The sequence below is a fragment of the Ambystoma mexicanum genome, chromosome 1q (assembly GCF_040938575.1).
Source record: "Ambystoma mexicanum isolate Mex_15411 chromosome 1q, UKY_AmexF1_1, whole genome shotgun sequence".
Classification (NCBI taxonomy): Eukaryota; Metazoa; Chordata; class Amphibia; order Caudata; family Ambystomatidae; genus Ambystoma; species Ambystoma mexicanum.
The window spans coordinates 707,618,579-707,636,020 of record NC_090922.1 but is presented as its reverse complement, the minus strand read 5'-3'; the positions used below and the strand labels follow the sequence as shown (position 1 = coordinate 707,636,020).

Below are 17,442 nucleotides of genomic sequence, written 5' to 3'. Positions count from 1 at the left end.
AAAACAAACACCATTCTTGTGTCCCAGGGTGTGGATGGGGGGGAGGGGGGGGTTGGGGGTTCCGGTCAGCATGGGGTTGTGATTTTCCCTGCCTGTTTAAGTGTTCTTCCCTGATGTTCCAATTGCAAAGATTATTATCGAACCATCTCTTAATATTTGTGGGTGTTGGGGGGATTCTCTCTTTGTGAGACATGAGAGGCTGCCTTATTTTGTGCCCACGACTGCACTCATATTGGCAAAAGTGCGCAAGCCTCAGGATGCACAGAAAAAGGTGGCGTCCCTTGTTCGGGAGTGTTACACGTGGTCCTTTAGGGATAAGGACCCCCTATTCCCCAAGAAAACGTTGCAGAAAGGGTGTCATTCTTCCCCGAGTTTATGAGTGCCCTCCAAGGTAGACAGTGACGCCCTCAGTCACTAAGTGCGAGTATCCTTCCCAACACCCGCAAAGTCTCAGTACTGTTAAGTGTAGCTATTCCCCTTTTGTTTAAATAGCATGCTATTGCAAAATGGCTATGTTTACAATCTAATATAAGTCCTTGCAATTTGCATTGCTGAACTATTTGCTATTAAAGGGTTCTATACTTTATTGAAAGTTTCACAGCACCAGGTTGGGGAGGCTCGACACAGGCTTTGTATTAGCGACAGTTGTCACCCGACAGACTTTCTTCTTACACTCGGTCCACAACTCAGCCGAGAGGACTTCTACAGACGGGATGTAGTCTCTGTGGGCCCAGAAAGATGCCCACATGTTTGCAGCCGGAACCGCGCTTGATGGGATGATGCATCGCAGCAGTACCAGAGGTCCAAGGATATTCAGAGATTGCAGGCCTCGAAGATCGCAGCTCATCGTTGGATGGCTGAAACTGTAGTTGGTCTCGGGACTGATTATGCCCACCAGTCCAAGGGAGGACGTCACCTGGTCTGGATCTTCCCTATAATACAGAAGAGAGTGCTGGAGTTGCAGCGGTCACTCAGTCGGCTCCGGCGGTCGCTGCAGGTTGTTGCAAACCTTCTTCGGAATTGATGTTTTTGTGGTTTACTATGGGTTCTGCATCAAGACCCTCGCCTTATATACAGGAACCCAGCCAACCAGCAAGCATTCTACATTCAAACTTTGGGTGGTGACCAGGCAGAACTGGTTCCAAGCAGACATACTGGAGGACAAACACATGAGGAGTTTCGGTGTCCTCCAAGCTAACTGTCCTGCCAGACACACTGGCGCCTTTGGGCAGGCTTCCCCAGGGAGCCTGTCAAAGACAAAAGAGTGAGCAGGACTTCCCCCACCCAGTTCGGCAGAAGATGCTCAAGAAAGGACAAGCCATCTTGAGTTGGTGTAAAAAGAAGACAGGCACAATATTAGGTCAATGATGACCCATGTGTTCCTTACCGCAACTGTGACTACAGCCTGAGATTGAAGCTTCACAAAATCAGTAAACAAACATCCACTAGCACCAGCCACTTAGGTAACTTGCCACAGTAACTAGAAAGTTACAGAAGGGAGATAAGGGATATCATATGTCCCCTTAGCACTCCAGATAAGGTGGGGTGTGCTGATCTTACAAAAGAAAAGCATCCTCGTTGCCAGTGAAATGAAGCTGCTCCACACTCAGGTAAATTGCTAATGGATTTATTAAAGTTCAGTCAGCAGAAAAAAAACCAGCACAACCAGCTCTCACCTTGATCTCCAACAGCTCTGTCTACTTGAAACTATACATTCCATTCTGGATTGTGCTGGCTATGTTCCACCACCAGGTTCCATATGACAGAGAAGGAGCACAATACAACAGGTACGATAAAAAGTATCCCCCTATCCTGGCAACATCAGTTAGCACAGGAAAATAAAAGAAAGCCAAAGAGCGAAGGTCAAGGAGTTTCCAGCAACACTGCAAAGAAGCTGCTGTGTGCTGCAAAACTAAAATACAGATGCCACAAAAACAGACGAAAGCAGAGCATCAGAGCATCAAGAATAACCAAAAGGGATCGCAGCATCACAGAAATGGAATGAGTGAGGACAAAAATCAAACAGTCCAGCAGAAAGTGCTGGGAGACTCACCAAGCGGGGAGAATTACACACAAGATGGAAATTCTACCCAACACTCCCACATTAGGAGAGCCCTCCCCTGGCTGACGGGGTGGGCCCAACGCCTGATGCCATACCTTGGACATACACACTTTTGTAACTCTTCTTTTAACATTGCACAGTGTTCCATTGCTCCCCATTTAAGTTCATATTATATAAAAGCACAAATAAAAAACGTGAATACTTTAATCTGGAAAACTCCAGTGAACAGAACCACTCATGAGAACTTAAGATACATGCTAAGGGCTAATATGGGCCACAGTAACGTCTTCTATTTGTGATCTATTGGTCTGTGGTGTCTCAGGATTAATTTGTAGATGGTGTGGTATTTTTGGTCCACCGGAAACAGATTAGATAGCCTGCCTTAAACGTAAATACATGAAAATTAGACTTGCTGCATCAACATCTTTGGCCATGGCAGAAGTTCTCCCCCCACTGGTAGACAACCCAATATTAAAATATCATTTATTTCCATATATTTAAAGGTTTGATTGGAAAGGCACATTTCATCTGCCGGTTCTTGGTACTGCAATAGATGCATAAGGACTCTGTACTCAAGTTCAATAAACATGAAACAAATATTTGAAATCTCTGAAGTGTGGATGAGGAGTAAAAAGGCCAACACTTGGATAGATTTAGAATCTGTATGTCACAAAATCATGACTAACATTTGGAAGGGTTAAATCAAGAGGCTTCCACACACCTTAAAAATGAAAAAGGATGGCTTATTTGTAGAAAGTGCAGACTTTGATGTGACTATTCCTGGATTAAGCGGTTTCATAAGTCATGGTGGAGAGCTGATCCACTAGCTGAAATCCAGATATGGCTTAACAATGTCACTCCGATTTAACATTCTGCGGGCAGGTAAAGGCTGAAGAGGTAAGATTCCAGAAAGGTACTCAGACCTTGGTGCATTTAACCACCACAGAGTAACGGGAGTGGTTCGCCATGGCCCTTCTGACTTAAACTCTGTTATAATGTGTAATGGCTTTGGAGTGGAATTCTACCCCGTAGAATTCCACTCTTGTTCTGATGTCATGTTTGCATTTGTTGAATGTTCCACATAACAAGAATAACGGTAATGAGTTTAAGTGGAGAGCTGTAATGTAGGCTGAGCGCTGCTGGGCTCAGGCTGGTTGCCATTAAAGGATCTTCACTTACTCACAGTGTACGCTTCCTTATTACACTGGCGACGAGGGCAACCATCCTCCAACCCACGTAGCCACTCGCCGCCCAGCAGTTGCCTACATTCCCTTCCCTGAGGCCAGCCCGTTCCCAAGTGCTGCCCAGGCCTGTCAAGGGAAGAGTTCTCCTGCCGACGCTGCCCACGTCGAGCGAGTACCTCCGACGGAAGAGAGGTATTTCTCCGCACGTCCACTTCAGCCTGGCCTGCGCTCCCCAGCCAGGGTCGAGCGCGGTGTCTCCGCTGCATCAGGAGTGCAGGAGCAGGAAGGTGAGAGGAGACCTTCCCACGCACGCAGACAACCGCGACCAGCGTACCTGGCCAGCGCTCCCCACCCGGGATCGAGCGCAGCGCCCCCAGAGCAGGTGCTGGAGTGCAGGCGAGCAGGAGGAGGGCTGCCCCCACGCCCCTGGCCTGGGTCGAGCGCAGCCACGCTGCAGCAACTGGAGTGCAGGTGAGGAGGAGGAGGGCCGAAGTCAAGCGTGGGTCTCTCGTCACTGGGAGTCTTGGAAAGGAGGCGAAGACCATAGGGCGAGCACGAGGTGCAAGGAGCTGTAAACTCACATGCGTCGGCACCTGAAGCCGGCTTGTCGAGAGGGCAACGCGTGATGTATCAGCACGCATCTAGGGGCGTTTCAGCTGGATCCTGTTGAAAAGTTAACCCCGTGTGAACAATTCAAGAGTTTGTGACTGTGTTCACCTCCACATGCCTAGGATCTGCAGTATTCTGTGATCAGTGACAATTTAAATTGCCGTCTCCTTGCCTAACACTAGCGAAGTTATAGACCGACATTGCCAATACCCAAACCCCACTCAACATGCAGCACAACGGTGCACATCCGGCTTCTGCATTTCTGGCCAGTCCAGGTGAACCGGCAATTGTGTGGGATTTATGGGTCGACACCTTCAAAGTATACCTCAGGGCAGCAGGTGGTGCCAAGTTCACGGACGATGAAAAAGAAGCAGCTTTGCTCAACTGTTTGGGAACTGAGGGTCTAAGGCTGTTCAGACATCTTCCTGGTCCCAATGTGCACGCTGCTCCTACTGCCCCCACAGAAGGGAGTGATGGGGGTGATGCTGTACCAGGTGTAGTGTTGGCTTACAAAACAGCCTTGGGCAAGTTAGAAGCACGATTTGGCAAGAGGGCCAATGTGGTGCTCGAAAGGTACCATTACTTCTTGAGGGCTCAAGGTTCTAATGATGGCACAGATGCTTATGTGACTGCCCTGCGTACTCCGATAGCGACGTGCAAGTTTACTGGTACCATCGACGAGTACATCCGGGATCAGGTGATGATGCAGACATGTGATGTGCGCGTTAGAGAAAGGTTGTGGATAGAAAAGGATCCGCCCCTAGAGAAAGTCATAGAGATAGCTTGTGCTATTGAGGAATCCAGGAAGAGCGTCAGAGAGATGTCTGAGAAGGGAGAAACGGTGCATGCTGTGATTCTCTGCAAATCAGTTGATGCCAGAGCAAAGAACAAGGACAGTAAGCCGATACCCTCGTCAAGGGAACTGTGAAAGAGATGCGGTTGGCGGGGACATGTGGCAGGCGCAAAAGAGTGTCCGGCTACTTATGTGGAGTGTAGGAGATGCAAAACCAAGGGTCACTACGCCCGCATGTGCAGAGGTGTGGTGTCGGTTAAGGAGTCGGTGAAGTTGGTGGACACTAATGATGATGAGGAAGGTGTGACAATTGTGGGGTACATGGGATGTTCCGACAAAGACAATGGTAGCACACCAGAAGGATCCTTGTTAAGTGTGGGCCGTTGCAAGAAGAGAGTGTGGGCAACGCTCAGGGTCAACAGAGTTTCGATGGAAATGATGGTGGACACGGGGTCACCATACACGATGATATCCCCTGAACTGTATGAATCTAAATTCCACAAGAGGGTGTCGGATTTGATGTGTTCGGACATAAATCCGTGTGCTTATGGACGAGTACCCATCATGGTTCTTGGTTATGAGTGGGCTGTTATAGAGTTTGAAGGACGGGCGGCGAGAGGAAAATTATATGTGGCTCACAAGGGTGACCCTGTGGTAGGGTGGGACGAGCAAGCCGCTCTAGAACTTGAAATAAAACCAGGGAAAGCAGTTCCGGTGATGTGTGTGAGGGGAGAGAGTGATGGAGCTGAGTTGCATGAGAGACTCACGGCTGAAGTGGTGGAAAAGAGATTTCCTTCTGTTTTTACTCAAACGTTGGGCAAATTGAAGGGTTATGCGTACAAAATAATTATCAAGAGGGGTTCTGTGCCGGTTGTCCATAAAGTCAGGAGGGTTCCTATCATGGCTCGTGATACTTTAAGGAAGAGCTCAATAAACTCAAAGAGTCGAGGGTCATAGAGGAAGTAGAGAGTTCAGAATGGTTCGCCCCAGTGGTCCTGGCACGTAAGAGTGATGGAGGCATGAGAATGTGCGTAGACCTTAGGGACCTTAATTCATGCGTATTGGTTGACAGACACCCTCTGCCCAATATTAATGAAATGCTTTCCTTGGTGTGCGGTGCATCCTGCTTTTCGACGTTTGACTTGTCATCCGCATATCATCAAATAGATCTGCATGTTGACTCCCGCCCCCTTACATCCTTTGTCACTCCCTTTGGCGCATTCCGTTTTTGTAGAATGCCCTTTGGTTGGGCATCTGCTGCCGCTGTTTTTCAGAGAACAATGCAGAAACTCTTTGCGGGTATGTGCGGGGTGGAATGTTTTCAAGATGATATTCTGGTGTGGGGTGAGTCTCAGATTGAGCATGATTGTAGAGTCCTTGAGGTGATGAATGTCCTGAAGAATTGTGGTCTCGCGGTCAAACTTAGCAAATGCAAGGTGGGTGTTCCCAGCGTGACTTATTTGGGACACTCTCTGGATGCCAAGGGAATTCACCCTAAGATTGAGTTGGTGAGGGCATTGAGCGATGCATTGTCCCCGGCTAATAAAGAGCAGTTGAGATCGTTCATGGGACTTGCCGAATATTACAACAGGTTTGTAGCTTCCTATGCCGACAAGACAGTAAGCATGAGGTCATTATTGAAGAAGGGCGTGCATTTTGTGTGGTCTGATCAGTGTCAGGCAGATTTTCTTAAGTTGAAAGAAGAAATCGAGCAGGCCCCTTCCTTGAGTTCATTTTCTCCTGTCAGAAAAACGTTCCTAACGGTGGATGCGAGCGAGTATGGCATAGGTGCTGTACTGGAACAAAGGGTTGAGGGACAACTCCGTCCCATAGCTTTTGCATCGAGAGTGCTCAGAGAAGCTGAGGGCAGGTACGCTGTCATAGAAAGGGAAGCTCTTGCAGCTGTGTGGGCTTCTAAATATTTTCGAACTTTTCTGTGGGGAATTGAGTACACCCTCCGTACTGACCACAAGCCGTTGGTTCAAGTATTGACAACGAAGGGGTTGTCTCATGCGTCTACCAGGATCATGAGATGGATGGCCGATATGACAGAATTAAATTTCAAGGTGGAGTATATCCCTGGTGTGAGAAATGTGGTAGCTGATTGCTTATCGGGGTTTCCGAGTTCTCGCAGTGCTGAAGAGGCTCCAGGTGTGGTGGGGGACGAATGTTCCTTGGTGGCTAGTGTAATGACCGCGGTGTCGGAACCAGAATGGAGTGCTGAATGTACAGATGATCCCGAGTTAGTTGAATTAAGAGCAGCACTTAGAAGTGGTCTTGTCAGTACTAAGTTGTCCAAGATGTATGGGCGTGTATGGCAAGAATTGTCCGAAGGTCCATGGGGCGTGGCCAGAGGTCTGAGGTTAGTTCCCCCTTGTTCCCTTAGAGGGAAACTTGTTGAGTTAGCACACGAGGGGCATTTGGGCAGGTCTATGACCAAGAGGAGACTTAGACAGGATTATTGGTGGCCTGGTATGGTTACGGACTTGGAGGATGTAGTGAAAGATTGTGCAGCATGTTCCAACAGTGATAAAAGCAAGGTTCCAGTTCCCCAACCAGTTTATCCTGTTGAAGTCCCCTGTCAAGTCTGGTCCAAAGTAGCGCTGGACATAATGGGACCCATAGATTCGTTAGGAGGAGACTTGAGATTCATTGTAGTTATGGTGGACTATACGTCGAGATGGGTCGAGGCCACTGCCTTATCTACGGTTACTGCTGAGAAGATTGTGGGGTTTCTCTCTGCAGTGTTTGACAGGGAGGGTGTGCCTGCTGGATTGGTGACCGACAATGGGTCTCAGTTTGTGTCAGATTATATGCAAAAGTTTCTGGATGATCTGGGCATACGTCATCATAAGGTTGCTCTATATAATCCACAAGCCAACGGTCTAGTGGAACATATGAATCGTTTCATCAAGGGGGCCATCCAGTTGGCTCTTGCTAATGGCCTTCTGTGGGGAAAGGTAGTGTCGGAATCTCTGAGAGCTTACAGGCTGACCCCCTCTACTGTCACTGGGCATTCTCCTTTTGAGCTTATGCGGGGGAGGAAACCGGGCTCCAAATTGAGAGTGCCAGCCCTGGGCGGTGGTGTCCAGTCACAGGTGGATATGCAAGGACTTTTGGATCGAGTTCGATGTAAGCAAAGGCATTTTCTGAGTGAGCAGCTGACCAGTAGGAAGCCTCTTTCGGTGAAGATTGGCGATTGGGTTCAGATCAAGAATCCCAGATTTGTAGCAAAGGGTCTCAGCAGGTACTTAAACCCACGCAAGGTGGTCAAGCGTGGTCGTGGGTATGTAAAACTTGATGACGGATCCACATGGAGTCTTAGGCGTGTGGTGGTGGTGGACCAAGAGATGGTAGTTTCCACAGGTGGTGATTCTGGCAGTCCTAGTGGCGCTTCAGGAGATGCTGATGTAGGGTGTGATTCCCCCTTAGAGGGCTCCACTATCCGGGAGGGTAGTGAGCAACTAGTTAACTTGCAGCCCATGGTTAGAGGGGCGGCTGTAGATCCCCGGGGGATTGAGGAACATTCCATCCCTATTTCTGCGCATGATTCTGATGTTGGAAACGTTCCAGTCGAGGAAAGTGAGGTGTCCACTTCTGGAGCGACCGACCCTGCCCTAACTCATGCTCATTCTGTCAGGGAGAGGAAGGTTCCCTCCAAATATAAAGATTATGTTTTGGGTGCTATTGCTCGTTAGCACAGTTTTATGTGGGTGCTATTGCTCGTTAGCACAGTTTCATGTTTTCTTGCCTGTTCGCTTCTTATGAGGACTCCTTAGTTTTAGTTGGGACTAGTGTGTCTGTTTGTGTGATTTCCGTGTGTGTGTGTCTGTGAGTGTGCATGTATGTGTGTGTGTGCTTCAAGAGGGTTGTTTCTTTTGTTGAGTAAGGGGGGGGAGAGTGTTATAATGTGTAATGGCTTTGGAGTGGAATTCTACCCTGTAGAATTCCACTCTTGTTCTGATGTCATGTTTGCATTTGTTGAATGTTCCACATTCCAAGAACAACGGTAATGAGTTTAAGTGGAGAGCTGTAATGTAGGCTGAGTGCTGCTGGGCTCAGGCTGGTTGCCATTAAAGGATCTTCACTTACCCACAGTGTACGCTTCCTTATCACAAACTCCTCTTCTCCAGTGACCTGAAGGTGGTCAACAGGCACTGACTTAATGTTTTCAAGTACATATTTGGAATAACATATCCTCTACAGCAACCACATAAGGGTGTTTTGGGACACAAACCCATCACTCAAAGATGCTCAGAGGTGGTCCAAAGGGTGCAAATATGCTGGTGGGAGGCAGTGATTTTTGTCCAAGTTTATGGGCACATTTCTCCTGCGTGGGACAAATTTAACCAACTAATATGCAATATGTAGAATGCCAATATGTGCTTATAAATGCATCTACATTACTCATGTGTAAACATATCTGTGTTGACCATGAACATACATTATCTTTTTCACACTATCCCTTAGTCACGAGTCAAAACCTCTGCTCACTTAATTTTCTTCAACTCCCTCTCCTTTCATCATTGCACACAGTTTGTTGAGCATGCTTGGAGTATTAGGATTTTAAAACAGGACATCTCATTGTACAGTGTAATTTTTCTATTGCTGTACAACAGGTGCTTAGTGTTCAGCATCAGGTCTGGCTTAATTTACAATATGGTGAGCAAATTTAATAACAGGATACAAACAAAAAAGAAAATATCAGTGACTTTTTGAGAGAGACTGTCTTTTTTCAGACAAGATTTATTCAAAAGCATCCATTTCCTTTCCAGAATTTAGCATATTTCATAAAAACAATCACTGCCCTGGTTTATTTTTATTTATGAGCCTAATGTAAAAATTGATATCTTCAGGTACTCCGTTTTCCATGTTAAATGCAATGACTGAAGATGAAGCACTCTGCTATCAACCAACACACATTGATTTACCTCGTGAGTCTTGCTTAAAAGGGTTTCATTCAAAGAACGGATGATGAAATTGTTTTTCTGAGATTCCTCATGTGCAGCTGTGAATTTGGAACTCATCTGAAGCAGTTTTTCCTGAAGAACCTGAAATAAAGGAAGTAACCATATTTCAATGAAGTTACATACGAACTTTAGATTAACAGTCACAAATCTAGGAAGGCAAGACCATTTACAAATGGCTTATCCCATGAAACTCTTGAACAGGAGGGCTAATACAGAGAAGCAAGACAATCTGCTTAAGATAAACTAAACAATGAGATAATTTAGATAAAATGGGCATACAGACCCTTAAATGCAAGCAAATATTTTTCTTGCTATTAATAACTATTCTTAAGGAGTACTTTCAGCCAACAACTGTGGCCTCAAAGCATTCTAAATAGTAGGTGCAGGTTTTACTAATTCTTTAAATCCCGCTAGACCTGCAGAAAGAGTTCCTTAGTTTACATACTCTACCAAAGAGAAATGAACCTGTCCCTTAATGATCGGTAACACAATATTTACCAGTGCTTCTTTAAAATGTTGCATGTCACCATAAGCAAACTTCATATTTGGGCAATGCTGCCACCCAAAGGTCAGTCATGCACAGTGACATTTTAATTTGCCATTTACTACAAGCAAAGTTTTTTGCAGTAAATCGTCAGCAAAGTCGAAAATCATGCAAACAGTACTCACCCTTAAGAAAATCGCCTCACTAAAGCGTATGGGCTAGAAGATTTTGCAAGCCCTGTAGAGGTTACAATTAAGCAAGCGGCTAACCGGAGGCCCCGTTAGAACAGGAACTGAATGGTTGGGGAACGCTTCAAAGTTGGAAGAATTGATGGCTGCGAAGTCTACAGTCCATGGAGGAGCTCATCCGACTTACTAATAAGCTGGTAATCTGGAGAAAACCTGGGAAGCTGAAGAGTCTAAACACTCAGAAACATAGGAATATTAAATAGTGAGATGCACTATATCCCCTACAAGCCAGAGTGGCACTATTCATGATAATTGAGAGGGGCAATATATCACCTATAAGAGAGAAGGCCACAATAGTCCTTGAATGTGAGAAGGCATGGCAGGATCGAAATTCAGATTGAAACTGCAGGAGTTCAAAGCAGCTCCTGTGTATCCAGCATTAACCAGTGGCTGGGAAAAACCAATGTTGAACGAGGAGCTAGTAAATAACGTCCTGCAAATCTATTTCCTGCATAAAACGCAAACATATACTTGTATGTATTATTTAGGCTCCTTTATGCTTTAAATGTTGTATACATGATATGATATGAAAAGAATAGTCCATAGGCGCCCCTCTGCGAGAACGAACGCGGCCCATTGACCTGTTCTATGGTAAGGTACCCACTCGAGAGTCCGCAGCCACACTTTAGCTCACTGTACCATTCACAAATGGGAAATACCCATTTGCAAATCAGTCTTTGTAACACCCACATGGGCAGTCCAGCACCGACGAAATGCTATGGCAGTTCCCTTCTGAACAAGAGTACCAACAGCAACCAAAGGCACAGCTCCACCTCACTGATGATGCCCAACGAGGCTGAAACACGTGTATGGGGTTGCTGTTTGTCCTCTTGTTCAGAAGGGAATTGCCATAGCATTTTGGTGCTGGACTGTAGAAGTGGGCAGGACAAAGACTGATATGCAAATGGATATTTCCCATCTGTGAAAGGTACAGTGAGCTAAAGTGTGGCTGCGGACTCTAGTGTGGGTACCTTACCAAAAAACAGGCCATTTTTGCTGTGTTCGTTCTGAGAGGGGTGCCATTTTTGATATGATATGACATGGCATTTATAACGCGCCTATACACAAGTGTTTCAAGGCGCGACGAGGCAAGGGAGGGGGAACAAAAAGGAAGACAGAGACAACGATCATACTAGGCCAGGTGACAATGAGATCCCACTAGTGCATGGGGTGGGAAGGGACAGGTGTGAGGGGAAGGGGGAGAAGGCAGTGCAGGACATGGGATCAAACCTTAACACAATAAAAGTGCAGCCAACTGGTGGCAAGTGCAAGGGTAAATGCAGACATCAAGTGTCTGTAGGGATACAGAACAGACCCCAAGTGCAAGGGTTACCGGAGGGGGGCAGTGCAGGTATGCAACTGGCAGGCGGGGACCTGGGCTCCGAGATCAGAGGGTAGCCAGGTGCCCAGTGCAGTTTCAGCCACGTGTTCAGCAACGGAGAGGAAGAGAGAAAGCAGAAGCAGAGAGGAAGGTCTTGAGGTGCTTTCGGAACTGAAGATGGTTCTCAAGTTTCAGAGAGGCAGGAAGGCTGTTCCAGAGGGAGGCCCCAGCCGAAGAAAGAGATCTACCACCAACTCGTTACTTGGAGAAACGACTAACCCTGAGGGAGCTGGAGGCGGCGAAGCAAAGAGCTCGACAAGGACGATATTTACGAAGAGAGAGATGGAGGTATTGAGGCCCCCGGCCCCAGAAGCCCTTGTGGACAATGCAGAGGGTTTTGAACTTATTTCTCGCAGCCACTGGGAGCCAGTGCAGAGATTTCAGGGCTGAGGCTAAGGACAAGTCTCGCCGTCCTGTTTTAGATGAGTTGCAGAGGGCAGAGAGTAGAAGCAGGAACATTTAGAAAGAGGCTGTTGCAGTAGTCCAGCCTAGATAGAACCAGAGCTCTGGAGAATGTGAGCTTTTTGGGGAAGGAGAGGAAAGGAAAAATACCTCTGAGGAGGTGCAGTTGGTAGTGTACCTTCTTAGAGATGTCAGAGATGTGAGGGGAGAAGGAGAGTGTGGAGTCGAAGATGACCCCAAGGTTTTTAGCCTCACAGGTGGGTGCAGGGAGAGGGCCAACGGCAGCCGGCGAGAGAGTGACAGGAAAGGAGGGAGCAGGTGTGCCGATGAGGAGAATCTCCGTCTTACTGGCATTAAGGCAGAGATCGTTGGCGGCACACACCACCAGATGTGCCAGATGTGTCATTATGTTTATTTATAGATTCTCCCAAACACACAGAATTAAATTCACATGGGTGTGTTTGTTCAGCCTCAATTGGCCTGAAGAGCCAATAGTAGTACCTGGTAGAAGTTGGTATCAAGCTAACCTGGCTCATTTAGGCTACAAGCAGGAGCTAGATGGCTCCAGCACTCCTTAATTTTGAACCCTGCATGATCTCCCTGAAGGGAGAGCTGGCGTAAAGCAGGAAGGAGTTAACCAGGCACTACCCTCCTATATACATTCCAAAGACAGATGGGTTCTATATCCCGGTCACTGAATTGGGAAATGAAAAGAGCTGGGCCTTCTAATCTATTGAATATGATTTTTGCACAAAAGGCAGCTGGGCACTATAGTCTCATAATTTGAGAATAAGGATTCTTAGGGGCCATGTATCCCTAGTAGGAAGACGACACAGACACCTTTTAGATAAGCTCGTCTTGACACCTTGTACTTCAATAGTTCCCAGAGAAGAACACAGCCATTCTAGTTGTCGATCTACGCCTAGACCCCACAGAGGTTAATTCCAAACTGATCCGGACCTGAAATCTACAGTTTGTATTACAAGTTTTATCGGTCTGCCACAGCTATTTACATTCCAAACACACTTTTGATACGTCTTCAGGCATTTTTCTAATGAACCATTTTAGAATTACAGTGCAAGTATGCTTTAACAAGTTACAGACCATAACAGGGGGGAGTCAATTCAAAATGAACGGTAAGGCAATCCATGTAAATACAAAGCATTTGCTTATCTGCTGTCTACATTGCCAGAACTAAAACCTACTGGCCAGGTGAACTTTTTAACCAATAACATATCATTAATACATGCTACAGGTTGAAATACACAGGGCCAAAAGTGATGCAAATATCTGTTCTCAAGAACAGTTTGAAGGAGCGTGTGGTATGTGGAAGATCAAAAGTGCCTAAAATGTACAGGATCAGTGCAGCTTGCATACAACATGTTTTCAGACAGTGGCTTGTGTGGCTCCTGGGCCGCAAGCGTAATGTTCAAATCTTGCAGGAATCAGCGGAATCTAGGCCATGTCTCCTGCCAGTGCAGGTGGTACTGTATGAGTGGAGAGCATGGTCATCAGGACCCAGTGTATGTAGGTCCAGCAAAGACACAGGTGACAAGTGGGATTTCCATGCAAGGGTTATATTTAAGTGCTTCTCAGGGTAAGGTCTGGAACAAACGCTGATAGAAATTCACTGAGTTATTACTACTGAAAATTCTTAACAGTGTCAGGAAAAGAGTAATGCAAAGTGTTAGATTCACCCTGAGTCCACACCACCTCCAGTGGCATACTTCTGAAACAAAGTTAAATCTAGACCCCTAATCTATAACGCAATGTCAAAAGGATGCAGGCAACCGAAAAGTTCAGACCTATCCTTAAGAATACTGTATCCTTAAGAATACCGTAGCCTTCTGGACAGTGCCCAAGCAAAAAGAAAACAAAGAAATGCTCCAAGTCTTGGCCAAACAAAGACTTCACAAATCCTATAGTACTAAGTTCATTCCTAGTCTCAAATACAAACGAGAGAGAAACTTCTCCTAGGAAGGCTCTTCCAAGGTTTACTCAAAGATTGGACACTACATGGTCTTCCTGTCTTCATTTTGAACCTTCAGACCAATCCTTGACCCCTTAGTTCTCAGCCTTCTTGTCAGGCTTCTCCTTAACTTTTCTTTCCAGTTTGGAGTCTCATCCTCCTATGTTTTAAAACCAACACAGGTCTACCTCCAAACCACGACCTTGATTTCAACTGTCACATGCATGGGTCCCACCATGTTGATCCGGTCTCAACAACCTAGTGTTTCAGTATTCACTGGATCAGGTCCGACCACAACCTGGGTTTTAGCATTCACTGCATCAGGTCTCTCCATGACATGATTTGATTAAGTCTTACTGCAACATTGGTCTCACTATTCCATTAGTCATATCTCACCACAGCCTAGGTTTCCGTATTCTCTTGACAGCTCCCTCGACAATCATGGAGATCAGTCTCCTTTGACCAGGTCTTCTCCTGCACCTGGCTCTATGCTCTTGTGTCAGGGTTCAGGCAGATAACACCCCTTAGAGAAAGGTATTCAGCTCCTTCCAGGTGCTGTTTTCCATGTTCCTGCTGGAAGCTGTAACGAACAGTTCCTCCTATCTCATTTACCGTGGACTATGGCAGATGCTGCGCCAGGTGGGTTTTTCTACCCCTTTTTATATTGACTGGTATTTTACCTTTTTTGAGCCATCCCTGCTGATTGGTAGGGCGCAACAGCAGTTTGTTTCTTAGTACAGGATTGGATGCTTAATTCACAAAAAGGCATGGGGGAACCCTCTACCGAGTACAAACACTTCAAAATAACCCGTTTTATGGGAAGGTGCCCACTCGGGAGGGTGTAGAACCACGTTTTAGCTCACTGTATCGTTAACATATGTCTGGGGATGCTGTTGGTACTCTTGTTCAAAGGAGAACTGCCTAGCATTTTGGTGCTCGACGGGCCTGGTGGGTGGGACCAGACTGATATGCAAATGGAAAAGGTATCCTCTGTGAAAGGTAGAGTGAGCTAAAACACAGTTGTAGACATTCCTGAGTGGGAGACCTCCCACAGAACAGGTCTTTCTGAACCATATTCGTTCTCAGTAAAGGGGCTCCCACAGCTATAATTTGGATGTTTAATGGCTTTTTTTCAAATGTCTTTTAATTGAGGCATTTTGCAGTTAATGGTTACGTTCCTCTCACCTGATTAATACGCGTCTTCAAATGCGGCAGAGATGTTGCCACCATCTTGGAAGTTCTCCCAAGCCTGGTCACCTGATGGCTGTCTTCCGCTGTTGCGCAGAATGCTCCAGGTCTTTTTCGATGCATTTTTTGCTCCTGACCACTTGGGTCGCAGTTGCTCGATTCTCTTGCTTCAAACATCATGAACTATATTTCATTTCTGTGAACTCTGCATTTGTATGGTCAAATGGAGGGCATTTATGATTGACGTTTCCCAACTCAAGCCTGACTGAGCGATTTCCAAAACACCTCGCTTCAGTGGTTAACTGTTCAGGCAGAGGAGCACACTCCGTTTTAGAGGTCCCCTAAAAGTTTACTTTTTTCCCACCTTCAGCTTTTAGGTGTTCTATCCACCTTTTGTGGTCAAGGGGACTTCTACTGAAGTCCCCCTCCCACTGCAACCAACCCATCTTTATTGTAGGATACTATGGTAGCCCATGTGGCTCCTAGGACAACAGTGTCATTTATACACCCGGTTTTGGCTGTAGGGGGATGTCATTGGTTGAAGTGTAGGCTGGTGGCAGCTGGAATTTAGTATTGGCATCAAGGATGTAAGCCTGTTTAATGTATTAGTAGCCCACATACCTTAATGGTAGCAACTGGGGTACTAATAGGTTCTGCACCTCAGCCATTTTGTTTTTGGTCCTTGGGAAATCAGGAGCAAGGAATAGAATGATCGTTGTGCACACATGGGCTCACATTGAGCACTGCCCTGCACACTCTATTGTGGTTTTGAACTGATTTAGACCAGTCCCTACCCTAGACAGACCATTAAACATCCTGTGTGGGTGGACCTGAATGATTGGCTGTTTGTGGAGCTAGCCTTGTTAGCTGAACCACAACATTTGTGCTAGGTGCACTGGTGTGTGATTGAAGTGTATTGGTTTTGGGGGAGACCTTGGCCCTGACTCAGTTCTGCTGGAATTTTGTGAGAGTTCTGCTGAGGTCGGCAAGTTTATGTACCTATGGAAGAATTTTTACAAACAAATCTGGCCATATTTGCTGGGCTTGTGTCCAATTACCTTAGCTCCAGCTTGGGTTTTTGGCTGCTGAACGTCCTACATGGGCTGGCCCTTATTGTGCTGGTAAGGTCCATGTGCCGTTTAATCACTGTGTTCCCGTTATACAGCGTTAGCTACGTGGTATAGGAGGGTTTAGTCATCCGGAAGGATATTAGGACACCAATCCCCGACCTCACCTGTTTTTGTGGGGCATCCTGGGCCATTTCCACAGTTTCCTTCGTATACCCATTTCCTGCTGGTGACACTTTTCTCATCTTGATTGTCCATCCAGTGATTTATCACTTTCCTGTGAGAGTAAATGTGGAATGCATTTTCCATATTGGAATAGACACTGCATACACAGGTCAGCTGAATTTTGACTACCCACACATTTACTATATTAAGTACATTTAACGAATCGTGACCTGGTTTTCCATTTACTTATTTTGCAGAAAACTACCCTACTACTCACACCTGATAAAGGGCTGATTAGCCCGAAATGCGTAGTGCACATATACAAGGAGTGGTACTGGACCACACAGATCTACTGCATTGTAACGGACTCCTTGAAATAAATAGTGTTTTATACAGATGTATTTATTTGATTCATGTATTTCCATATGAACAATGGATTGATTTTGCTTTATGGAAAAATGTGTTTTATGGAATTGTGAAAAAACGTTTGGTTCTATCAATTTAAATTTGCACTAATTTGATGCACCATATGAAAAGTGTATGCATCTAGTCATTATTTACTTTGTGTTTTTGACTGTGTATTATTAAAAAACTATTCATAAAATGTTGTTAGGCTTATAGTGTGCCCTGGTGTTGGCTCCTAACCCAGGAAGACCATCCCGTATCTTTGTGATTCAACTGATCCTGTAGCCAGGATTCACTCAGGTGCACCTGAATTACACTCTATCCAAACCAATTTTGAGTAACCCGATTTAAGCCTTGTCTCATTTTGAGTGCGCCTCTACTCCCATTGTTCTGAGCACCCTCTTTGTACCTTGAGCCACCGGAAAGCCAACTTTGTTGTTGCTTTAACACTGGCTGCTGGGTCCAAGTCCAAGGAAAGCGGTTTGTTGATCTTTTGGGCATCAGGGTTGTCCTTG

General features: G+C 46.1%; 1 protein-coding gene across 15 annotated transcripts in view; it reads right to left on the bottom strand.

The window, feature by feature from the left end:
• PDE4DIP (phosphodiesterase 4D interacting protein) overlaps positions 1-17,442 on the bottom strand; it is a 1,465,918-nt gene that overhangs the window by 544,237 nt on the left and 904,239 nt on the right. For all 15 annotated transcript variants that reach the window (XM_069641322.1, XM_069641325.1, XM_069641324.1 and 12 more), the window contains one exon: positions 9,580-9,699. In XM_069641322.1, coding sequence (XP_069497423.1) covers positions 9,580-9,699 — 120 coding nt within the window. The remainder of the gene's footprint in view (positions 1-9,579; positions 9,700-17,442) is intronic.